Below are 23,789 nucleotides of genomic sequence, written 5' to 3'. Positions count from 1 at the left end.
GTACCGTACTTCTGAGGTACTTGTATTGATTACTCGATACTTCCACGCAACTACATAAAAAATATTGCACTTTCACTCCACTGCATTTATATGGAAGATATAGCCACTTTGGAAATTAGTAATTAACATAGAAAACATGTGATCAGCTTATACAGCACCTTCTCATTCAATGGTTTTTATTTTTTATTTTCTTTATTTTTTTCTACATTGTAGATTATTATTGAAGACATCCAAACTATGAAGGAACACATATGGAATTATGTGGTAAACAAACAAATGCTCAACAAACCAGAATGTTTTATATTTTAGATTCTTCAAAGTAGTTGAATGAGAAGGTGTGTCCAAACTTTTGACTGGTATTGTACTTTTTTATTTTTATTTAACTAATTTATAATAACTGAAATTTTTCATCTTTGTCTCAGCCAGCAAAAACAATAATATCATGCATCTTATACGATAATGCATCAGTAATAATACAAAACTACACACTGACAGGAGTTAATAAGCCAACAGTGGCGTTACTACTTTTACTTAAGTAAAATATCTCGTTACTTGTTGAGTTATCAGTACCCCCAAACAAAGCTAGGTTTATTTTATTCATTTTAATATAAAAGCATACTCAAACCAAAATATGATTATTTTGTAAAGAACAACACACAAACACCACACATCATCAGGGGAAGTGGAGTCAAACATTTGAGCTACGAAGCCTTTGACCAGAAGAAAATTTTATCAGCTAAGAAAGCGCAAAACTTTCAAACAATCATTTCCAGACAATATATGCAACACTGGGCAGCAAATTGCATTTATAACATTTTGGGGTAGACATTACTCTTCCCTCCCAAACCCAGACCTTTAAGTGTTATTTTGTACAGGATATTCATATCTTTAAATGAAAGGAATATTTTCTGTCTTTATATTCAGTTAATATACATATTCCACATTTGTATTGTATTTCACACATTCAGATTGGAAAGAAGCTGAAATTGTTATACTAGTGTATGCAAATTATGGGTGAAAGCATACACTTAATTACTCCACCATAGGTCTTCTTGATTTTTTCCAGTTTCGATCCTAACGTTCTTAATAACATGAAATAACATCTAAAACGTTAAACAGCTACTCTATTCAAAACAGAAATGTTAACACTGAGCTTTAGTGGAGTGAGATTAGGGCCGCCTACCAAACCGTAGCACCGGGTTAAAAGATTAAAAGATCTTTGCAGATCAATTGTTTGATCATTCTGAAAGAGCTTCTTCTATATCTTAAACAATTAACATTACCAAACAAGGTGGTGGGATTAACAGGTTCAGAACATGATTAACAGGAAGTAGTTTGTAATTTAGTGCTATATTTTTAATAATCTGAGGGGGAAAAAAATGCAAAAGATTCCCTTATTTTAATTTGTCATAGTCAACTGAAGCATTTGATTATACATGGACCAGCACTGCAATTACTCCCGTCACCACACGTCCTTCATGATAAATGTTAGGGCGCAACCTTGTGGACACTGTTGGTATTTGTTGATTGAGACTTTGGTATCAGGGGGGAAAAAAATAACCCAAAGTCAATAAAGAAACTTGAACAATTATTTTAGGAAAAACAGAAACTCAGAAAGTTATTCACCGTCATCACCCTAGTTACCGTTCAGAAGCATAAATAATAATAGGCACAATACACACCATGCTGTGCTATTGATGTCAAGACATGTTTAAGGAGCACAATCAGGAAATAGCTGTAATAAAAAATATTCACCCAGCCCTTTGTTTTGTTTTTATACAGCTCCCTATTTTTCAGGTAATTCAGCCCATACAGTGAGGAATCAATCTCACACATCTTGTGCCAAGTAAAAGTTCCAGCACCATCTCTCTATTGCTTTAATCACATACATTTAGACACGGCAACAATTAAGTAACAAATTGCCATGGGAGGGATACATTGCATGTACACAAGCGCAAACAAACCTCTTTTTGGTACATCACATTGAAGCAGCGCTTCTTTCGTCCACTTTTGGTGGTGCTGTGGTCGCCATCACACATCCAAACAGCCCGAGAAAGTGCACTAAATACTGCTCAATGAACAGACACTGCTGGCTATTTTTTCTTATCTCTTCGTTACACATGAAAAGCTGACCCAAAAATGAAAATAAATCAGTCACTACTGCCAATGCTGAGCACCTGTCCAGTGATGAGAAGAGGTTCATTTCAGTACCAATTCATACAGTAACAGATTTACAACATTGGTGGCCATGAATGTGTTGCGAAAAGAGGCATCAGCCTTCCAACAGGTTTACTATGCGTAGAAAAATAAAACATTTGGAAAGCCAATGTTCGCTTAGCCCCTATTCAAAACTATGCAGCAGCAAAAGCAGCGACAGCCCTGGCCAATAGATTTTCTGTTGGACTACACAAAGACACACACACACTGTCACACACACAAACATACATGCACATAATCTTTCAATGTGTAAAAATAGAAGATTGAACACAGCTAGTATATAGATAGATAAATTTACTGCTTAAAGGTGGACGTTTCAAATCTGCGTTTTCCATAAACATCAATCAAGGACCTGTCTAAATCCGATAGAGATTTATACATCTTTTTTTCCACTTCTATACATTTTCTATAAAACAGACATGGCTTAAATTAATTGATGATCAACAGGCCTAAAACCCTTTTCATAATTCTCCTGTGCACATTTACAAACTCCATTATATGTACTAAAAAAAAAAATTTAAAAAAACTCCAGCAAATGAAATCAAACCGGTTGAATGCTCACTAATGTGTCACTGTATTGTTTTGCTTGCTTGGAGAAACAGGAACCAGAGGACACAGCAGGCACCCACCTGGGATGTCGTGAGTACAAATGATAGAACGATTAAATTAATTAACCATCGGGGACGTGCAACAGTGATGGGTGACTGCTGCGAAGTGGCTCAAAGAAGCCACGAAGAAGGGAATTTACATTCTGAAGCCCCGCTTGGGAAATCTTAAATTTAGTGACTGTATTCTGGTTCTAGTGCACAGTAGAAAGTACCCCTGAGTTCTAGGACAGGGTGGGTGCTTTATCATTTAGAGAGCACCGTTGGAGGGGTGGGGTGGCTACATCCCCGGTGGGCGGGGGGGAGGTCTTTGAGGATCTTTAGGGAATGGTGGGGCAAAATCTGGTCCTGGGCTAACAGTGCTGTGGGAAGTTTGAGCTGAGAAGAAGCATTATTGGGGGGGGGGGGGTGGGGGATATGATACAATGGATAAGGCTCTGGTATACAATGTCATGGTCATCCTTGGTCTCACTGCCCCGGCTGCAACCATTCTCTCATGTGCAATCATATTTCTTGGCAGCTAACACCTGAGTGAGTTCACATCACCAGGTTTCTTGGACCGGGGATTTTTTTCAGACTGCACTTCTACATTGATTCTATGTTTGTTTCTTCCCCTCCCTCCCTACCTCGTAGGAAATTCCAGCTCTGTATCCTTTGTCCTACAGTTGATGCAGTTTGTTGTCTGGACTGCCCTGACCCATCCCTCCCCGTTTATTTCAATGCTGATTTAGACCGCTCGGTTCTCGGGTCCACAGGCTCAGTGACGTGGCTCTCCTGCCCCCCCCCCCCATAGCAGAAAGTAGCTGGGTTGAGGGCTTGTATATATTAATCAATGGGAATTCTGTCCTCTAGTTCCAGTGGTCGGTCCTCAGTGGGCTCCTCGATCTTTCCCAGCTCCTGCAGCTGCTGCCGCCTCTGAACCTCTGCCTTCAGGTTCTCCAGATCCTTTTGGCTGTAATGCAATACAAAAAAAAAATAATGAATTCCTGTAGAGAAAGGGTTTTATTCATCCATTCACTCAGAGATTTTGTTTTTCTCTTGTGTTTCCAATTTATTACACAATACTAAACCTTACAGTCAAGTTCAAAATGAAATTTTAGACACGAGTCATCATTATGGACCTAACTTGTCTGTAAAGCTATTTTCAGGAATAGCTTCCTCAAATAACGTAATAAAATCCCATATAAAACAGCTGGAGTATTCCTAACTTTGTATATAATGTCAGTAATCTGTTGTGTTAGAATATTAACTCCCTGCAGGTGTTTAAAGCATTTTGTACCTGAGTGGTATAAAGATGATCCCATTGATAATGTTGAGCTGTTCCAACACACTGGCCATGCTGGGAGCGGTGAACTGGAAAACAGGAGGAAATAACACATAGCATCACTGTTAATCAGTGCAAATGAAACAGATGGAGGCACATAAAAAAAAGCATCCTGAACCAGAGCAGTCACCTTGAGGGGCGTGATGCTGGCGTTTGAGCCGTTCTTGTAGATCTCGTTCATGGTTCTCTGCAGAGCCACAGCCTGTTGGGTGAGATACTTCAGGAACTCTGAGCTCTCCTTGGTCTTCTCATGAGCCTCGCCCATCTGAGAAGAGATTCAAAGTAAATTTAAGCTATCACTTAATCACAACTGACAAAGGAACCACGTTTCAGTTCCCATCAGCGGAGAGTCGTGCAGGTTCCCACCTGGTTCTTGTAAATGGTGTAACCCTCCTTCTCATGCTGCAGCGCAGAGCGGAACTCGGCCTTGCTCTCGTAAACCCTCGCAACCAAATGATGACTGAAAAAAAAAAATGAATAATGTAAATCAATATGTCAGCCAGTATTATAACAACTATAAAGGATATGGACGATCTATTTCTCCCCACCTGAGGGCCACTTTAAGGGACCGGGGTCCATGGTACTTTGTGTTGATCGTCAAGGCGTTCTCCAGGAATCTCAGTGATAAATCATACTCCATCACTCCGTGTAGCACCAGCCCAATGTTACTCTGTGGAACAAGAGACAAGAACAAGAATAACATTATTAGTGTTACTTCTGTTTTTTTTGTTTGTTTTTTTTAAACCAAAGACTTTATCAGCATCGATGCATTACTAAAGAAGCAATTCGTAGCTTATATAAATCTTAAGTAAAGACTGCACTCACGTCTAGCAGTGCCATCTCTGGGTGGTCCTCCCCAGAAACCAGCAGCATGAGGTAACGGGCGCGATAAAGCAGCTTCAGGGCGGTCGACAGCTGGCCGTTGGCAAAGCAGTACAGAGCCAAGTGCATCTGGGGAAAAACAGGAAACAAAACGTATAGGTTAGAGGGATGTGAATGATATTTAGCACAAACTAAATACTTCCTGCATTTGTTGTGATAACTTACATATTCTTGAACTGTGTTGGGGTGCTCGATGCCGAGGACTCTCTCACTCATCAGAACAGCCTTCTGCTGGTTGCTGAGAGCCTGTGGGTAAATACATAAATGTTAATTAGGTAGGCCTTAATTCATAACTTTGACATTTGAATTCTAAATTGAAATTCGATTTGCTGCTTTTTTTTTTTGTATGTCTGTTCATTGCTTAAACCCAGTATTTCTGCAGAGGGTTCAGGTGGTTGATTCATGCATATTTTGCATATTTGGGCCGTGCATATTGGCTGTCGCAAGGGGTTGGCCGGGAGTAGGTATTACAAAAAAAAAAAAAAAAAAAACGGACTCGTTCCACTCTACTGCGTGGGATTGTTTCCAGCTCGTGTGATCAAAATATTTCCAATGACTCGAGAGCAAGTCCAAAAGTCGCAAGTTTTTTTTTAATCTGTGTAATCATCATCAATTTCATAACATGTTTCTGTCTGAATGCAGCTGCTTCAATCCATATTTTGTTTTGGTCTTTCCAAAACTTCATTGTCAGTTTGCTCTCCAAGGAAACAAAAGAAGGCTCACACTTGTTTTAACACGGCATCTAGCAGCAATCTAACATCACAATAAAATATTTTTAGGATGATGATATCATAAAAAATAGGACAAAACATTTAAAGCATTATTAGAAAACCTCAACAGTAGCTTTGAATAAAGATAAACAAATATAATTAGGAACAGTCCTACATTTAGTTACACAATAAGACACACAAAGTACCAGGTGTCACCATATTTCTGCCTACCTCAGGGTGGTCTCCCATGATGTAATTAAGGCGTGCCAGCAGGCGCAGGCATGCACAGATCTCCACGTGCATGGCTCCGTACACATTGTTAAAGAGGTTCAGAGCCTCGTTGATCAGCTCACAGCCCTCCTTCAGGAAACCTGGGAATGTCAAGAAAAGGTAGTGAGATTCATGTTCAAGTTCTGAAAGTTAAGATTTTACAATCCATTAATTCTAACAAGGTTTAGGTATGATTTAAATCTTTTGTAATGTCGCACCTTGCTGCACTTTCGCCTGTCCACTCTGGAAGAAGTGGAAGGCATCTGAGGCTTTGGGGTTCACGTGCTTCACAACAGGGAAAATGTTGAGGATGTCCTCCTCTGTGAAGGCAGGCTTGTGACGGCTGTCGAAGTTATACTCTTTTATCAGAATCTAGAAGGCAAATCAAAAGAAGGAAACATTTCATGAAGGCCATTTAGCAAAGTGCCGTGAGGGGTCATTATCGACTAAACGAGTGTTACCTGGATGCCAGTTTTGACTGAAATCTCTCTGAGCAGAGTGGTTTTCTGGAGGCCGTATTTCTCCACCACCTGGTCCACACTTTCACTGTGCAAGAAAACATTTCATTTGTTTAATAAAACACAATAAATGGAAATGCTGAAGTGCAAAAACAGAGCTTTAACATCTGTTTCACATTAGCAGAGGGGGCCCTCACCAGTGTACGGTGAAGTGATAGTAGCTCTTTGCCTCAGAGGCGATGTTCTTCCACAGCTCACTGGGTGTCAGGCTGGCCCACGCCGTGTTGTCACCGCTGCCGGGGACCCTGTTGCGACGTTTGCGGCTTTTACGGCGAGACACCAGCTCGTCAGGAGGCAGGTGGGCGACGGCGTCGGGGAAGGAGCTCAGGAAGCAGTTCAGGAAATGGCTTACAGCAGCAGAAAGAGCAGACAACTCCACACCCTACACGGTGAGGAAAAATACAAAATATGTTTGTAGGTGTGTCGCTTGTTGTTTGAAGAGGTTGGGAAATGTATGTGGGATGTTACCAACCTGGAGGTACGTCTTGAAGATGTGTTTTGCACATCTGGTGATCAGCTCACTGATTCCTATTCTCTAAAAAGGTAAGGAAAACGGTAATATTAGCATGACCAACTACAAGGACAAAAAGTGTGTGACAGTGGTGGTTGGATTCAGAGGTTCAGACTCACATAGAAGTGCTCCAGCTGGGTTTTGGCCGGGGTCTTGTCCACAAACTCCAGAACGGTGCCCAGATAGCGAATATTGATGCCTCTCTGTCGCAAGGCCTCGGTCAGTGTGGCTCCATCCATGGGCAGAGCGCTATGGTCCAAACAGTCTTTAACCTGGTAATAAAACACATGTATAGGCTTTAAAGTCTCACACACACACACACAACCTTAACAATTCAACCACTTTATTACTGGGATGTGTGGGGATCATCTGTACCACTGACCAGTGATGGGATCTGACAGGACACCAGGAAGGCAGCGGCGTCTTTGAGAAGCTGCTTCTGCTTCTGGACATCATCTGTGCTGTCATCTGGGAAACGTACTCCTGATTCAAACAAACACATGCACACATATTCAGTGCTTTTATTCTCATGTGAATAATTGCCATTAACTTTCTCATATTGCTTTAAAGATCATTTGGAGCCCAATGTGGTAAAAATGTCTACAAGCAAGAAGGAGATTAGACACAGACAGATCTGTGTCTAATCAGTGTAGGGAGTTAAAATGGATGAAATAACATCTTGGCTGCTCTTCAACTAAAATAGTTTCATTATTTTCTAAGGTAAATTATTGTTACATTAAAATTAAAAAGACACATAATATAGATTATAGACATTTCTGCCAGCATTTGCTAACTAGTTCTTAGCTTATCACGTTACATTGGTCATTATCATTTTGAGCTGAGAACTTTTTCACCAGATTTTTTGTTTTTGTCTCTGACTGGTTTGTTTTGAAACAATGTTTGTCTTTTATTTTGATTATTTGACATATTCCAAAGCTGCCCCAAAATCTCTAAAAAGATTCTGATTCTTCACGGTCTTCTTTTTTTTATGGCTACATAGCCCATTTCCACATCATTCACTGTAAAGATACTGTCAAGCTTTTCCCATAGTCCACATATGATTAACCACTAGTTGTGCTTACCCGGGGAGAAGATGTCAGGGTTGAAGCGAATGTCAAAAGATGTGGTGCTGATGGAGCCAACGGCCTTGCAGGCATTGAGGACAACCTCGCGGCTTTTGGGATCTGTTAAGGTCAAAGAAAAAGAGAGAATACAAACATGTTAAAAGTAATGGCGACAGACACATTATGGCAAAGGGATAGTTTAAACCATGTCCACGTTAAGCCAAAACATAAACCAAGCTGAGCATCAAAACCGCTCTTTTTAAAGTGTATGTGGAGAACAGAGAGGGCTGCACAGAAGTTGTTGTTTGGTTCAATAATGTAAATACAACAAACTTCTGTCACCTCCAACTCTCTCTTTGATCTTTTTTTCGGTTTAACTAATAGGGACAGTGCACATTAATGCACATTCCTGTAAATGTCCCTGAGTAAGCCAAAAATATATTTTTTTATTTATAGTATTTAAAAGCGGATCATACAATAAAGACAGTATCATCGTTCTTGTTATTCAGCATATTTTGATCACGACATGGTTATTTGGTAGGCTTACTGTGGACATTGCCTTAGTAGAGAACCCACCACCTGTTTTAAAACTGACGATTAACGACACCCAAACACAACAGATTAGTTCACTCGGATAACTGTGATTTAGGATCAATTTAGCAGCACACCAAACAAACACCAAACAATCAGTGATTATTTCCGCATTCCCAAACAAATTTGGATTAATGAACACAGCTACTGATTATTCAGTTTATTGGGGTCAGATCCCACAGCACAGGCATCACAGGCTGGGACAGTTAGGGATGGGCTGATTGTGGGGCCAACACACTTCCCAACTTCAGGCTGAGGACGGACCAGGGACAGCTAGACTGGTGGAAAGAAGCCACCATAACGCAGTACTTGAAATTTGAATGCTCTACCTGATACTCGACACACACACATTCTCTAAAATAAGCTGCATCAAGAAAACATATTTTTAATTAAATGCTGCTTCGATGTAAACGCTTCTTTCTCTATGCAACCATCCACCAGAGTAGCTCTCCCCTGCGTTGTCCTGGCCTTACAATTTGGGGGATTTTTGGACGTACCAATACAAGATCCATCTTCGGCAACTAAGGTCTCTGCCAGCTCTTTGGCCTGAGCTAATCCTGGAATACTTTCCTCAAGATCCTTACCCTCCAGTGGGCTCTTGCATTCCCCATTTAGGGTGGCTGCGGGTTCTACAGGCCCGTTTGTTGCGGGCTTTGAGGAGTTTTCTTCACCGCCAGTCGTTTCCTGTGAGGCAGCAGAGGTGTTGTCCTCCGTCTGGCTTGTGCTGTCCGTGGAGGCCTCTGTCGCACTGGGAGACTCTGATGCAGCGGTCTGTGTCTTGGTTGTGTCAGCGGTGCTTTCTGAGGGTGCTTCGGCCGTCTCTGTGATGGCGGGTAAATCAGTCTTAGCCTCCTTGTTTGCCTTCTGTTGCATGAGCTGCAATGCCGCCATCTTCATGAAGAGAAGATATCTGCGGCGGGACAGAATCAATGGTTAAACAAGTGTAGAGACTCTCCTGTGATGGTGGAGATGTGATGACGCTCGACAGCGCTGACACCCACCTGTGCTCCACAAAGGCCTCGATGAGCTCTTGGCGTAGACAAGCCAGGCGGTGGCGGTGCTGGCGGGGGAAGCCCTGGCGTTGACTCTCGGGAGACAGCTCCTCTCCGTCCACAGGCAGGAAGTTGAGGTCAGGAGGGAAGGTACGAAGAAGGTCCAGGATGTAGTGTCTGCCATCGTTTCCGATGATGCCCTTGCACTCGACAGAAGAGCACAGCTCAACGGACTCATCTTTCTCGTTCAGCACGTTGTGCCTGTGGACCTGAAAGTTACACCCAGAGAAAAGATCTGAATACACAATGTCTCTTTGGTGGTTTGTCAGGCTCAATAAAATCAGAAAAATAAAGCTGCCAATATTCTTTATACTCTCTAAGCATCTTTCCCAACTGCTTAGCCTGTTTGTTGCTCTAAGCCACAAGTCTATTTTATTCCCTTTTTATATAGCAGCTGTTTTTGGATATGAATGGAGGACACAGAGGAGTAAGACATATCAGGCTCCAGCTTCACAGAACACAATTACTTGTCGGATCAATTCATTTTTGTTTTTGGTCTTTTCACTGGATTTATTGACTATAAGAAAAATATCACCAGACTTGTCTTTTAACACAAAATGTACTGTGATAACACAGTAACTTGAGTAAAGTCAATAGGCGTGTTACTGACCTTGAGTGGCCTGCTGGTCTTCTCCAGAAGCTCCAGGTATTTGCTGTGAGACACAACCGTCTTTCCAAAGTCAATGGAGCCGTAGATGACGCTCTGCTCCTGCTCCCGCTCCAGGATGCCCGGGATGATGGACTGGGCGGTGACGCGGTAGCCTCTGTAGTCCACCACCACCGTCCCCAGAGTGTACAGCCCCTCCACATCCACGGCGCCGTAAGCCCGCACTCCATTCAGGTCATTGGTGGGCGCAGCGTGGGCGGCGGCATCTCCGCCCAGCTCGCGATAGTGATCCCGTACATCGAAGCCCAGGCTGAAGAAGATGTTGTTCCAGATGAACATCTGCATGCGCGTTTCCTCGCCGGGGTTGATGGCCATTACGTTCCCATCAATGACTGCCATGGCGCCTCGAGTGGCAGCTGCTGCAAAGTCACTATGGACCTGCAGGAGAACAACAACAAAAAAGAAGGTATTGGTATTTTAGAAGAAGAATAAGCTGTTACACATTTAAAAGCTACACATTTACAAATCAGATTGCTCATTAAGTGAGCCAACAGGTTGGATTAATCTGTGTCATCCAGTCTACGCTGTTGATTGTGTAAAGGCGGTACCTTGAATATGGCCCGCTCCCTCAGCAGGCGTTCAGGCAGGTTCTTCCGGGGAAGCTCTCTGGTAGTCTGCAGCTCCTCGTTCCAATCTCTGGTCTAAAGACAAATCAACACAAAAAAAATAAAATAAATATGAACACTGGAACGATTTAGCATTATTTGTCTGCCTGGTGTGCTGCTGTGTTCAGCTGTGCCTACCTGTCCAGGTATATGCTCCTCATAACCCAAGCGGGAGGTGTAGGCGTCCTCCGCCCGCACACAGTCCATGGCGTGGTCTACCTGCGGAGCTGTCCAGCTGTACACCTGGAAAGGTGTGGCTATCCTCTCAAACGGGTGTCTCTGGACCCTGCAGCAAAAACACAGCAAAACAGAAAGAGGAATCACTTTTGGGATCTGTCTTTGTTCATCTCGGGCAGTTTATCTGAAATTATAACCAAATGAATGACCATATTTCTTGTAATTATTTTGGATTGTTTAGGGTTTTTATCTTGTTTTAAGACTTTGACCTTCTGGCCAGGTCGAGACTGTGTGTTTTCACCTAGTTAAATAAAGTTAATGAATGAATGAACTTTAGAATGATTGCAGAAAAGAAACACTTCACAGATAAATGTAAAAAGGAGAAGCCTTTGTACAGCACAGTAGGAGGACAGAAACTGGAAAAAACACTGAGGTATTAGTGTCCTACCACAGAGGATGAGCAAAAAATGTTGGGAGGCTAAAGAGAAAAGAGATATGTATACCTTTTCTTTTGCAGGGCAGTGAAGTTCTTCTTGAAGGCAGGGCTGATCTGGCTCAGCAGCTCCACCAGAGAATGGCTCAGGAAGCTGGGGTTGGCTGGTTTAGGGTTGAAGGTGTAGGTAGTAGATCTGGAACACACATTAACCATTATTATTCACATAGTTATGGCTTGTTATAGTGGCTTTTTTGGTAACAAATCTACTAAAACTAAGCAAGCATGAACAGGAAGTAATTTTCATGTTTGGACTTCACACTGCCAGTTTTGTCCAACAGATGCTTATCTAGAGACTACTTTCCAAAGTAATTCAATTGTCCCATTGTTAATTCCTTGCTGGCATCCAAAACCAGGATCCTGACACCGTTAATGCTAAGTGACGGCCAAATTCTTTGTGTATAAACTTTGTACTTGGAGATTATGCAGCTTAAAAGGTTGAGAGTCCATTGCAGTGAAAAGATGTAGCTGTAACGAAATACGAGCTTTAAATGTTGACTGACTGATTGAGGTAGAAGCCGCGCGTAGAGGCAGTGAGGCTGATGTGACGCTCCTCCACAGTCACCATGTACAGGTACATGAGGTCGCCGTGCATCTTCCTGTTTCCAGGTGGAGGGTTCCAGCCGCTCATGGTCAGGACCTTCAGGCACTGCATAGGCTGTTGGAGGGATTAAAACCATTAGCGAAAGGAAACCATTTATAAAAAATAAAAAAAAAAATAAAAAAAAAAAAAAACTCATTCAAGTCTCATTCAACTCCTCAGACTTTTACTATAAATAGTATGCAAGAATAATTAGCATTAATCCAAGACATAAATTCCCAAAAATCTGTCCAAGTCTCACTTTCAAGTCCTTGTTCTGTGGCTGGAGGGGAATCAGGGGACGGTCTTTGCTGCCAGGCAGGATGTGCTCCGGGGGGGTGCAGTCAATCTGCTCCAGCTCGTTGCCCTTTTTCTTCCGCTTACCACTTTCTGCAGTCACATAAAAACAAGCTAAATGAATGCCGGCAGTCCATCTGCATGTTGCCAGTCAGGCAGGACACAGTACATGAAAACGCTCGCTTGAAAATGGCCGTTCATCTCTGTCATACCTCCGAGGTCTCCATCGGTGAAGATGCTGAGGAAGGAGAGGGAGTTGCAGTCCACTCCGTTGTAGGCGTCTGAGGGGTCCAGACTCTTCAGCAGGTCTCTGATGTGACGCACGTGGATGCGAGCCTCACGCACCGTGTACGGTTCTGGAGAGAAGAGAGATAAAGGAAACCCAAAGGGTGTCAAAAGCAGAACGTGAGTGGTTAGACAAGGAACAGATCAGGCTAATGGTCGCTTGTCATAAACTATAACTTCATTCTGTTTAGTCTTTTGCAGGCAGATACATATCAGTATCGCCTCAGCAGGAAATATACTGTGCCAAGCTGTAGATGGAGGGTAAACCATCAAATCGATAATGTTTATTTTCATTAATAAATTCTATATTTTTTTCAAGTGAGGACAATAACTTTGATTGCCGTCTCTCAAACAAGCTATAAAGTAAGTGTTTATTGTTCCTCTTTGCACCTCAACAATAAGACAAACACAGGTGTGTGAATAAAAGCCTCTGACCTTCCACCACTTTGAGCAGAGAGCCCTCCTGCAGGCCCTCGATGGACTTGAGCTCAGCGAAGTTGTCCAGCACGTTTCCGTCCAGCTGCAGGGAGAAGCAGGTGCGGTGACAGGTGTCCTCCCGGTCCATCAACACCTGATGGATCTCCTGGACCATTTCCTGGGGAGACACCTGATGGAGGGGAGGGAGATGAAGGGAAGTACAGCTTCAGATTGAGGAAAAATAACCTGCTTTGGTTCAGATAAATAGTCTTGCTTGCTTGCTTATTTTAATAATGTTCACACTGCAGTGCAACCAGGTGTTCAGACTAAAAACAGCCCTGAACCAGAACCGGTTCCAACTCATATGATCCAGAAAGGCCGTCTTGAGTACTAAATCCATAAGTTTTATAAGATTATGAGAAAGGATTTACAACTACAGGAGGTTATCATAGCGGTTAGATTTCCTTCTCTGTCGTGACAATCAGCAGGTAAATTGCTGAAATAGCCAGTTTAGGTGACAAAGTATTTTATAGAGAACATGCACATATTTGATCCTTGAAATGAATGAGAGGGTTCAGGTTTTTCCCCCCCAGAAATGCTCTTGTCTGTCTGAACACATGGATTTATGAATAGCTTCTTGTCAAGAGCTAATCCTTACCTGCAGGTCAAATGGCTCCGTTCCAGGCGCCTGGATCTTGACGGTGAAGCCCGTGTCCTGGATCACTATCACTTCCTGTTCGTTAGACTCATCTCCTCCGTCCGTCTCACTGTTCCCATCCTGCTTGGAATCTGCCTCCTCTGTGTGCTCATGAGCCCCATCACCATTCACCATGGCTGTATCGGCACTGTGCCCTGCAATGGAAAAGACACAAAGGGTCGTCAGTGAGGTTAACATCTTGTGATGGCGTTAAACTGGACAGCTCTGATCAAAAGATGCGGAGAAAAGCATTCAAACCACATGCATGACTCTGAAACAACACAAGCGGAGAACTACACCCCTCAATGACTATCACAAGTATTTTGGACAAACAGCTATGTTCTCCACAAATCTACAGCTGCCATTAGAAAATAATCTAATAATCAATGCCGTTGTGCAAAGTAAGCCATCCTGACAACAAAAACACCTGACCTTTCTAACATATGAAAAACACAGACGCTGCCAGGCAGCCATATCACAAACAAAGCACCCAGAGCAGACGCATAGGCCTGATGACCTTATAGATAACCTTATTAAACATTTATGAATGGGTGAACAGAGCTGACAGAGCTCAGGTATAGCATTCTAGCGCCGTGGTGTTCCTACATCTAACAATACAAATGAAATACACACAAACTGCAGAATAAGCGTGATGAGATCTAGAATCCATCACTTCACGTTCAATCATCAAACCTTCAAACATCTAAAAAAGTTTAAACTGATAAACAAAGATAACTAATGATTGTATTAAAAACAATAAGTAACCAGGCGTTCTTTTCAGCCAATCTACAGAGAAACACCGAACTGCTGAAATCAACACTGTTGCGACACAGAATGGAGTTCAGCCAGAAAGCCTTGAGGGATTCAAAACAAAAGAACTCGACACCCACAAGAGGGGAATTACTTGTCACTTGCAAATCCAACACCTGCAAGTAAGCTAGGAACCATTCAACAGCTGCCCTCATTCTGTTGTGGACATTCAATCTCTTTAAATGACAGTTGCGTTTAATGACCACATGGTTTTCTTTACTGTTGTGCTAATGAAATTCTTGACAAAAAGTACTGAGTATTTTCTCATTTAATTAAGAACTTTAGTGCAAAATATTTCTTGAGAAATTTTAGTTTATACATGCATTTAGACAATGTAATAGTTTGTCACGAATCCTGATAATTTAGCACATGATTTCATCACAATATGATTCCAAGACGATAGATCACCATATTGAATAATTGCCCAGCCTTAAATGATCTCATTATATGCATGCATTATATTTCCCACCTTTTCTAGACTAAGTGGCAGTTAAGGCGAGAAGAAAATGAAATGAATAAAAGATGAGGCTTTCTGGTGCATTAATTCAAAAAAGGCAGGGCAGAGTGTGTGGATGTCTTGCTGGAACTCAACTGCTGCCAGCCAGCGTGTCCTTGCTCACCGTCAAGGGTAAACACCGTCAGGGTTACTGAAGAGAAGGGGCGGGGCCTGAAAACTGGACCACGACCCCGGGAATGAACGCACTGAAATGAGGAGCTGGTGGGGTGTGTAGGAGGAGCACAGGAGAGGGGCGACCGGCCACGCTCTGAATAACAAACACAACGGCTTCAGAGCCGACAGCCGAGTTAAGAGTTTGTTGCGAACTGGCGAGAGAATGAGGGCTTTCAGGGAGGCCGTCTTTAATTTTCAGTATCAGTACAGAAGCGTTTCCTTTCTCATCAGATCTGAACTATTTTTGTCTGAGACGTTGAACTTGAGTTATTCTCCTAATACGCATACATTTGAAAGTTTAAACAGTTTATCACATCCAGCAGTTACCTGGAAAAGGAACGATGCATTCATTTGGAGCTGTGTTTGTGTTTTATAAAACACTATTTTAGCTCTGTTTTTGGGTTCAATCCATTCCTGAGACATCTGTCTCTTTAGCTGCTAAATACTCCACTATGTTCACCAGGTTAACTTTAACTGTATCTGTCTGTCTTTGGTGCTGAGCAGGTAGCGGGCAGTGGCTTTCTAGAGCGTCTCCGTGGAAAACAGCTGAGGGGATGAACCAAAATAAGTTAAGTTGTGGGCAAGACAGCTAAATAATGAGCCGAAACTCCCTGTAAAGCTCATCAGTACGAGCATCCCCTTTCACATTGTCATTTGATACAATTTCATTATTAAAGTATTGATTATAGCCACTTCAATAGGCAAACACACAGTTGCCACATTTCAGCAAACTTTTAAGATCATCTTTGTAGTTAAACTTTAACAAATTGTATTTCAGTTATATGGGAGAGGAGTGCAGAGGTGGTGTTTAATGAGGAACATCAAATGAAGTAGTTTTTTTTTTAAGTAAGTAGCATTCACAGCATGAGAAAAGCGAGAGTACAAAGTGCCAGATTTCAGACTGTGATTGATGAGGCAATCCAGCAGCCCGTTTGTTACAAAACGGACCCCTTTGGCTCCACAGCAGTAGAAGAAAGTTCAGTAAGAAGAAAGGAAAAGGAGAGAAGGGAACGATGAACCTTAACCTTTTACAGGACAAATCTCATGTCGGCTTTAAGGGGAGGAAGTTGAAATGCATCAAGATTTATTCCTCGATGCATTTAATCTGATCACAAACTTGAGGTCGGACAGTTACCAGGCAAAAGGTCATGAGGTCAAGATAAAGAATCAATGAAACAAGGACACAAATCAAATAGAGACAGATGAGAGGCAAAAAAACAGACACGTTAAAACACCACAGTACGCAAAGATTACTCTGTACTTGCCCCATTTATCCTGTGAATGATCCAAACTGCCAACTCATTGTGATCATTCACAATTCTTTCAGATGATGCAATACTTAAAAATGAGCTTTACCCAAGTTCGCACTTCTCCTGGGTACAACTAAATAATAAATCTAGCTAGCTATCTATCCACTCTGCAGCCCTTGACATGGGGACCCTGGCTGCTGTCATGGCAACACTAACAGGCCAGGCAACCCTGAAAACAACATCATCAACAACACAAGGTCTGTCTTAAACCTCCTGGTGGACAGATCGACCCTGAGTCACGCATCTGCAATGGGATTTCACAGCTACAAAGACTGAATACAAGGTCTGTTTGAGTTTGACTTTAGAAGTAAAACACTAAATTATTTCCAGCAATGAATGAAAATAATGTTGCTACATGCACCATGTGACTGCATTAAGAGGTTCTTTTAAGTGGTCAGAGGCTAAAAAGGGGAGGGTACCATTGCTAAATATTATGAATACAATAGAGTTGACTGTAGACTGGTGAAGAAGACATCTAGCCAGGAGAGGAGTAGTGCCAGGGTGTCAGAAGGGGTTCCTTAGATTACCCAGGTCACACTTCAGCAGCATGAATCCCCTTAAAACCACCAACAGTGACCCCCCGCCTGGATCTGTCTGCTCTGCCATGTGCTGCTAGTGTGTCCTGGAACTGTTACAACTCCCTACTGACGGTCTAGTGTTTGTGTTGGTCATCAGACATGTTCAGCCCATCAATCCTATCACGGACCGTTTTATGGCAGGTCACAAGTAAGGCTGCAGCTAATTCATTTTCATCATCAGTTCTCTGTGTATTTATTAAATCACTTATTGCCGATGACAAGTTCCTTAGATCAGGTTGCTTGTTTTGTCCGACCAATACTTCAAGAGGAAACATATTGACTTTATTAAAAGCAGTTAAACTGACAAGCTGGAGCAAAACTGATATGTGGCATATTGCTTGAAAATAAATAACCTATTAATAATAAATGAATCTACTATTTGTTTAAGCTCGTAAATTGAGCACACTGCTCCATGTGGGCATATGGAAGGACTGAAAGACTGGACAGCACATACAGTACCAGTCAAACGTTTGGACACACCTTCTCATTCAACTACTTTGAAGAATCTAAAATATAAAACATATTCTGGTTTGTTGAGCATTTCTTTGTTTACCACATAATTCCATATGTGTTCCTTCATAGTTTGGATGTCTTCAATATTAATCTACAATGTGGAAAAAAACACAAATAAAGAAAAACCATTGAATGAGAAGGTGTGTCCAAACTTTTGACTGGTACTGTACATAAGTAATCATCCAGCCAAATAACATGAGGCATTCAAATGCATTCAGCAGATCATCCTCAAAAGCAGCACAAACTCATCCTCTCACCTGTGTTATGAAATGAATGACAAGAGGCAGGGACGATTCAAGGTCCCACATGTGACACGCACAGACAGGCAGCAGCACTGACTTTTTGGTGCTCTAGAAGTTGTATAACAATAACTCCACCGGCCAACAGTCTCGCTTTAATCTTTCCTCCACCAACAACAGTCTGCTGCTCCACTGCGAGCCGCCAACACTATTATCTGTCAGTGCACTCACCTGCTTACACGGCTGTTCGTGTATTATTAGCGTAACCTTCCCTCTCTCACTGGGCATGCACCATCATGACTTTTTTTTCTACAACAACCAACTTCCGCTTCCCGGTCGGGGCGGAACAGTCGACTCTGATCTTCCCCGACGGGGGGGGAATGGGGTCGCTAAGAGAGTAACACCACACACTGGACACTTCACCCAACAGTCTCTTTAAATACACAATCTAAAGCAAGACAATTTAAATAACGCATCTTTTAACGCCTCTTTTCGGACACATATACGTGAGATGGAATGACCCAATGTTTACGCCCCCCCGTCTTCATGCGGAGTGGTCTGCTCCACTGAAGGTGACCTTCAGTTCATTCCTTTGACGCGCTGTTACCGAACATGTGCGTCAATACGAGTTAGTGCAACCCGAGCTACTACACTGTATTACGTGAATGAAACATGTGCTACACAGATAGATAACGTTTTAGCACAAAGAAACACTAGCTGTCAGCACATTTGTTCGTGTTTTTGCGACGCGCAGACTGTGACAGGAGCGGCTGTTTGCTAGATAGCTAACCGGCTAGCCTCACTCAATGAGAAGGCTAATGTTAGCATGTGGGCTAACTTGTTTTGGGTTAGCCTGGTTTACCTGCAGTGTCAAGCTGGACTACATGCTAATAGCTATGACTAATGGACGTAGACATGGACCAGACCCCCGTGGAGGTTGTTAGCCTCCTGATTAGCACTGATAAACACCATTTAGTTAATTAGCAGCTGCAAGGTGGTGCATATAAACCTGGATTCATGCATTTGAATTCAGGTCATTAGCTGCTATGCAAAGAGACAGACAACCACACTGATAACAATGCAGATATGCTGGCCATATGCAGTTGTTAATGCATGATGTTTTTGTATGGTGTAAGTGATATTAGATGGGTGTTATAACAGCAGAGTCAGTCTGCTGCAGAGACTCACCACAGCCGCAGGAGTCCTTCAGACGGGTCTTGCTGGTCTCGTTGCTGTCCTGGGCTCCATCGCCTGCTTCGTCCGCTAGATCGACCGGATTACAGTTAGGCACTGACGCCGGGATGTCATCTGTCTTGCTCACCATGGTCGGCAGTCAGTGTGGCAGCAGAAAAATCCCCTCCAGCAGCAGCGATGCTTGACTATGCGAGTCTGTAGAATAAATACAACAACAAAAAAAGAGAGTCTGCTTCTCCGGCTAACGCAGGCTAGCTGGCTACATGCGAAGGGTACAAGCTCACAAAAACAAGTATACAGATGAGGGAAGGACAGTGCTGTACATGGTGCCGATCACACGTGGTTTCCTCCTCCCCTTGACCTCTTTGCCTTTGCGTTGCACTTCCCCACCCACTGAGCACGGCGCTACGGAAAGCCACGAGCGAAAAATATCACTTCGACAAAATTCATATTAGGTTTTTTTTGTTTGTTTTTTTTGGAGAGTGAAGAATTTATCTTATGCATGAAAAGATTACATAATAACAATGTGTGAGTGAAAAGACAATGTATTACAACAATGTTACTGTTCTTAACACCACAAATAGAGATCAGGTAATAAAGCAGTTCACACTTGATAGTCCATATGTTATTTAATAATCTAGTAATGCATAATCCCAAATGCTCACTGAATTAGATCATATCAGTTCAGACACTGACCTGCGTGGAAACCCAGACTTGTATATTTCTTTTTCTTTTTTGAGGGGACATTTTGAGCTAACAGCAAAATGTTTTAACCATAACCTCATGAAAGTAAAAAGTAAATACCTTTGGTAGAATAGTAAAATTAAAGTCTTTTATAATCTCACTTGTAATCTCTGTCGTCGTCGTCCGCCCCCCAGGACTCACATCAACAATGACCCTTTCATTCCTCCCACCATTATTTTATTAGGAAAAGTACAGAAAAATCCATTCCTTTCTGCCTAACAAAGACCCAATTTGGGCTTGAAAGGTATTCTTATTAATGTAATAAATAATACATTTTGCAGGGTGCAGATAACAATACTATAAGTCTTCTGGGAGATAAAAGCTACATCTCTTACAAAAAAATACTGAGAAAAGTAGCCTGTCCTGAGAGCTTTCTCAGAAGGATTCAAAGCATTTCACTTAAATAAAAATGGGCTGGTAAATTAAACATTTTTAAATGGCTTTAATAATGTTTTATCCTTCACACTGAACTACTGTATATGCTAAATGTAAGATGAGTCATGTACAGAAAAATCTTGATTAAAAACATTTCTGTGAAAAAGGGAAATTATCATTTATTTATTCAGCTGCACATTTATTCTCTGCTTCTTTCAAATCAGGTTTTCTCTGGTAAACTTTCAAGCAACAATAATGAGAGTAGACTACACAATCCTTAATTTTATTCAAATTAAGTGTACAGTAGATCACTATAGGAAGCTAACACAGTATATGCGGTAATCAGTCAACAGCTATGCAACACCCCAGACCAACATCTCCATTTTGGGTACCACAGCGCATTATTGCTAGAGACCACATGACATGTCAAACAAGATGCTTCATACATACATACATACTTTGTCCACCAACATGTTCCTCTAAGATGCAAAATAAACAGATTTGACCTCAACACATGGACGAGAAGCTGCTGACATTTGTTTTCATCATAACTGTGAGGATTAGCGTTATTATAAAGGCGTCTACAAAGATGGAAGACATTCTCTGTGGGTGTGAGTATTTTATCTACTGCCTTGCTATGTTGTGAGATGCCAATGATATGATCTGAAAAGTAGAAAAAAAAGCAAGTCAGGCGGTGAAGATTTATTCCTTTTAGCTGAAATATTCATGAAAAGACATCTTCATTAAGGCATCACACCATTCCTCTTCTTGTTAATTTTAGTGGTGGGCCTCTTTGGCTCATTAGCATTTTCTCTGAAAGCACACAAACAAGTCAACTGTCTCTGTAGCTGTATACAGCAACCAGTATTTTGATGGTTTATCCAAGTTGTTACATAATACCAAAGTATAGATTATCTAGAATGTGAGATGTGGTATGTAGGATGTTAACTTGTATTTTGAAAGGTGGGTGAAGAGTTTAATCTACCTGTCAAATGGATAGCATGTGGAGTGATGATGTCATAAAGTCTAACAGTCTTTCAGGATTCCTGTTGGGGAATTAATTTTTTCAACCAGACAGCTTTGTATGTTTATCCCCAGCTGTCTTATAAAACTTGAGGAAGAATAGTGCACAGACATGCTAATGGCTTAAAAGCTGAGAGGTGAATGAAAACCACAGTCACATTTGCATTTATGCCAAAGAGAAGACAGGTTTAGTTCGTTTTCACTCAGTCTCATGTGGCATTATAATAAGCCCGTTTGCTTAATGCTGCTTCATGTGCAGCATCAACTCCTCCCTTGAATGCCTCCTATAAACTGTAACAAAACAATTAATCATGTACAGATTCAGTAACAATTAGCAGAAACAATCCATTAGACAATTCAGAAAAATATTAAGCAAAACATACTGAGCTCAACAATTACAAAATACAAAGTTAAATAATCATAAAATCTGTTTTTTAACACCTCAAGAGTCCTTAAACCGGCTGACCTGACCTATTATTATATATAAATATATTGATATATTGCTTTATTGAGGATATATTGTTAAAATATAATGCTAAACTTCTAATCGGTAGCTGCAGAAGGCGAGAAAAACCTCACAGCGTCTAATCACAATTATGTCCAGTCTTACAGGAGAACTTGTTTCAAAGACACTGATGCTCAGTTAAGTCATGGCTGAAGTATAAATCCACTGTGACACAACTTTGAGTCAAATATAACTGAGGTGCCCCATCACATACAGTAAACCTTTAATAATCAAATCCTAAAGAGTCTTATAAAAGTGATTCTGAAACAAAAGCACACAATACTTTAGTATTTGTCCTTCCACACTTTGTCCTGCTTCTTTGTGTACACACTGCATTTCTTCCATCCACAGCTCCTCTGTTATAAGGCAGTAATTACAGTCGGGCACAGCAATGAAGCAATAATGTAAAATAACAAAAGTATTTCCGACATTAAAATAATTTATACTGCTTTTTTTTCCAAGTAGCTACGCTAGGGGCCACTATGTGCATGTGTTTTGATAACAGGACACACACACACACACACACACACACACACACACACACACACACACACACACACACACACACACACACACACACACACACACACACACACACACACACACACGTTTGTCAGTTTTTCCTGAGGTGAAAAAGAAAGCCCAACAGAACAACCACACACGTTTGTCAGTTTTTCCTGAGGTGAAAAAGAAAGCCTAACAGAACAACCACACACGTTTGTCAGTTTTTCCTGAGGTGAAAAAGAAAGCCTAACAGAACAACCTCAAAACAAAAACTAGTTGACTTTGTAATCTTATGTGTGTGTTTAGTACATAAACCACACCTGAGTAACACACATGACTCAGAACTTACTATCACCTGTTTATAGAAAGCAGCCACTACAGAGGAACCGCAGAACTGATGGTGTGCATTATCTTTTTCGATTTTCAAAAATGTATGAATGTATTAAATAATCAATACTTTACGACAAGCTGCAAAAGAGTTTGGGCTGTATTATTTTGAAAAAATATCTAATTGCATTACTTTGACTGATATTGCAATTGAAATATGATTTGCAATATAAGAGGGAGTGATAATTCCTAAACCGTTATTTACATTTTCAATGAAAAACATATTAAAATGATAATAGTTAGATTTTTGTGGGGATATGTACCTCACTAAGATGTTTTCTTAAGTCTGTAGAATATGATGTTTAGGCCACCACATCTCTGCAGAACAACAATATTTGATCTAAAATGGTATTTTCACAAATATTTTGCCTGAAACAAATATCGCTGCGATTTGAAAATTGCAGTTGGCCATTTTGAAATTTCTATAAAATTTCAATAAATTGTTCAGCCCTAATAAAAGTGTAGTTAAGACATATGGTTTAACACATTTTTTGACTGTTTTCCTCCTAAACTAGTGTTTGCTGAAGCATTGCCCTCAGGCGCTGGGGTTACGTGTTACGTCACCATATGGTCAATTGTTGCAGAGATCAGAGAAACGAACGGGGATATCAATACAACACCGGAATTATGTGTCCTTTATTTGAAAGGACACATTCTGGTCAATTAGATATGAGTATTTACTGTAAATGAATGCAGCGGTCACGGATTCAAATTCAGACAAACATTCCAATTATTGGAGGACTCACAGGAACACACATGGAGGACTCAAACAGACGTGCATACCTCTTATGCTGTTACTTCAGCTGTTACTCAGCCAGGGGCCACCCAAACATTTGTTCACATGGTTGATTTATGGTTGGCCTTTAAAGCTCACAGTCGGTTGGGCTACACAACACATTGGCTTGTAGTCCAACTACAAATGGATGATACCATTTACCATCCCTGTATTTCAATTTCCAATTTCATTTTTCATTT

The 23,789-nt window shown here is 41.4% G+C and overlaps 1 protein-coding gene across 3 annotated transcripts; it reads right to left on the bottom strand.

Annotated features, from left to right (window-relative positions):
• Window positions 1-425: 425 nt before the first annotated feature.
• On the bottom strand, window positions 426-19,625 carry cluha (clustered mitochondria (cluA/CLU1) homolog a). Of its 3 annotated transcripts, none has more exons than XM_054625148.1 (27): window positions 19,271-19,625; window positions 13,924-14,117; window positions 13,284-13,455; window positions 12,776-12,919; window positions 12,529-12,656; window positions 12,190-12,344; window positions 11,697-11,822; window positions 11,155-11,302; window positions 10,960-11,052; window positions 10,355-10,789; window positions 9,694-9,953; window positions 9,190-9,602; window positions 8,120-8,221; window positions 7,420-7,520; window positions 7,157-7,309; window positions 6,999-7,061; window positions 6,664-6,908; window positions 6,470-6,554; window positions 6,227-6,380; window positions 5,970-6,109; window positions 5,194-5,274; window positions 4,972-5,097; window positions 4,695-4,816; window positions 4,513-4,606; window positions 4,277-4,411; window positions 4,102-4,175; window positions 426-3,774 (listed from the first exon to the last, which is right to left on the bottom strand). In XM_054625148.1, exons 1-27 carry the CDS (start codon window positions 19,404-19,406, stop codon window positions 3,648-3,650), a joined length of 4,206 nt encoding a protein of 1,401 aa, XP_054481123.1. In that variant the 5' UTR covers window positions 19,407-19,625; the 3' UTR covers window positions 426-3,647. The 3 variants fall into 3 exon arrangements, with proteins under 3 accessions (XP_054481123.1, XP_054481206.1, XP_054481289.1); XM_054625231.1 differs by having other exon boundaries at window positions 9,277-9,602; XM_054625314.1 differs by lacking the exon at window positions 19,271-19,625 and adding an exon at window positions 18,314-18,402.
• Between the last annotated feature and the right edge of the window lie 4,164 nt (window positions 19,626-23,789).

Source organism: Anoplopoma fimbria, chromosome 1 (assembly GCF_027596085.1).
Source record: "Anoplopoma fimbria isolate UVic2021 breed Golden Eagle Sablefish chromosome 1, Afim_UVic_2022, whole genome shotgun sequence".
Lineage (NCBI taxonomy): Eukaryota > Metazoa > Chordata > Actinopteri > Perciformes > Anoplopomatidae > Anoplopoma > Anoplopoma fimbria.
Note: the sequence above shows the minus strand (reverse complement) of the source record. Positions and strands in the feature narration are given on the sequence as shown.

What these genes read in the sequence shown, in the direction of transcription:
- cluha (XM_054625148.1), bottom strand. Translation starts at nt 19,406, where the DNA reads ATGGTGAGCAAGACAGATGACATCCCGGCGTCAGTGCCTAACTGTAAT. An exon ending in GAGGCCTTTGTGGAGCACAG is followed by an intron (nt 9,603 to 9,693) that starts GTGGGTGTCAGC and finishes GTCCCGCCGCAG; the next exon opens with ATATCTTCTCTTCATGAAGA. An exon ending in TCTTCAAGACGTACCTCCAG is followed by an intron (nt 6,909 to 6,998) that starts GTTGGTAACATC and finishes CTCACCGTGTAG; the next exon opens with GGTGTGGAGTTGTCTGCTCT.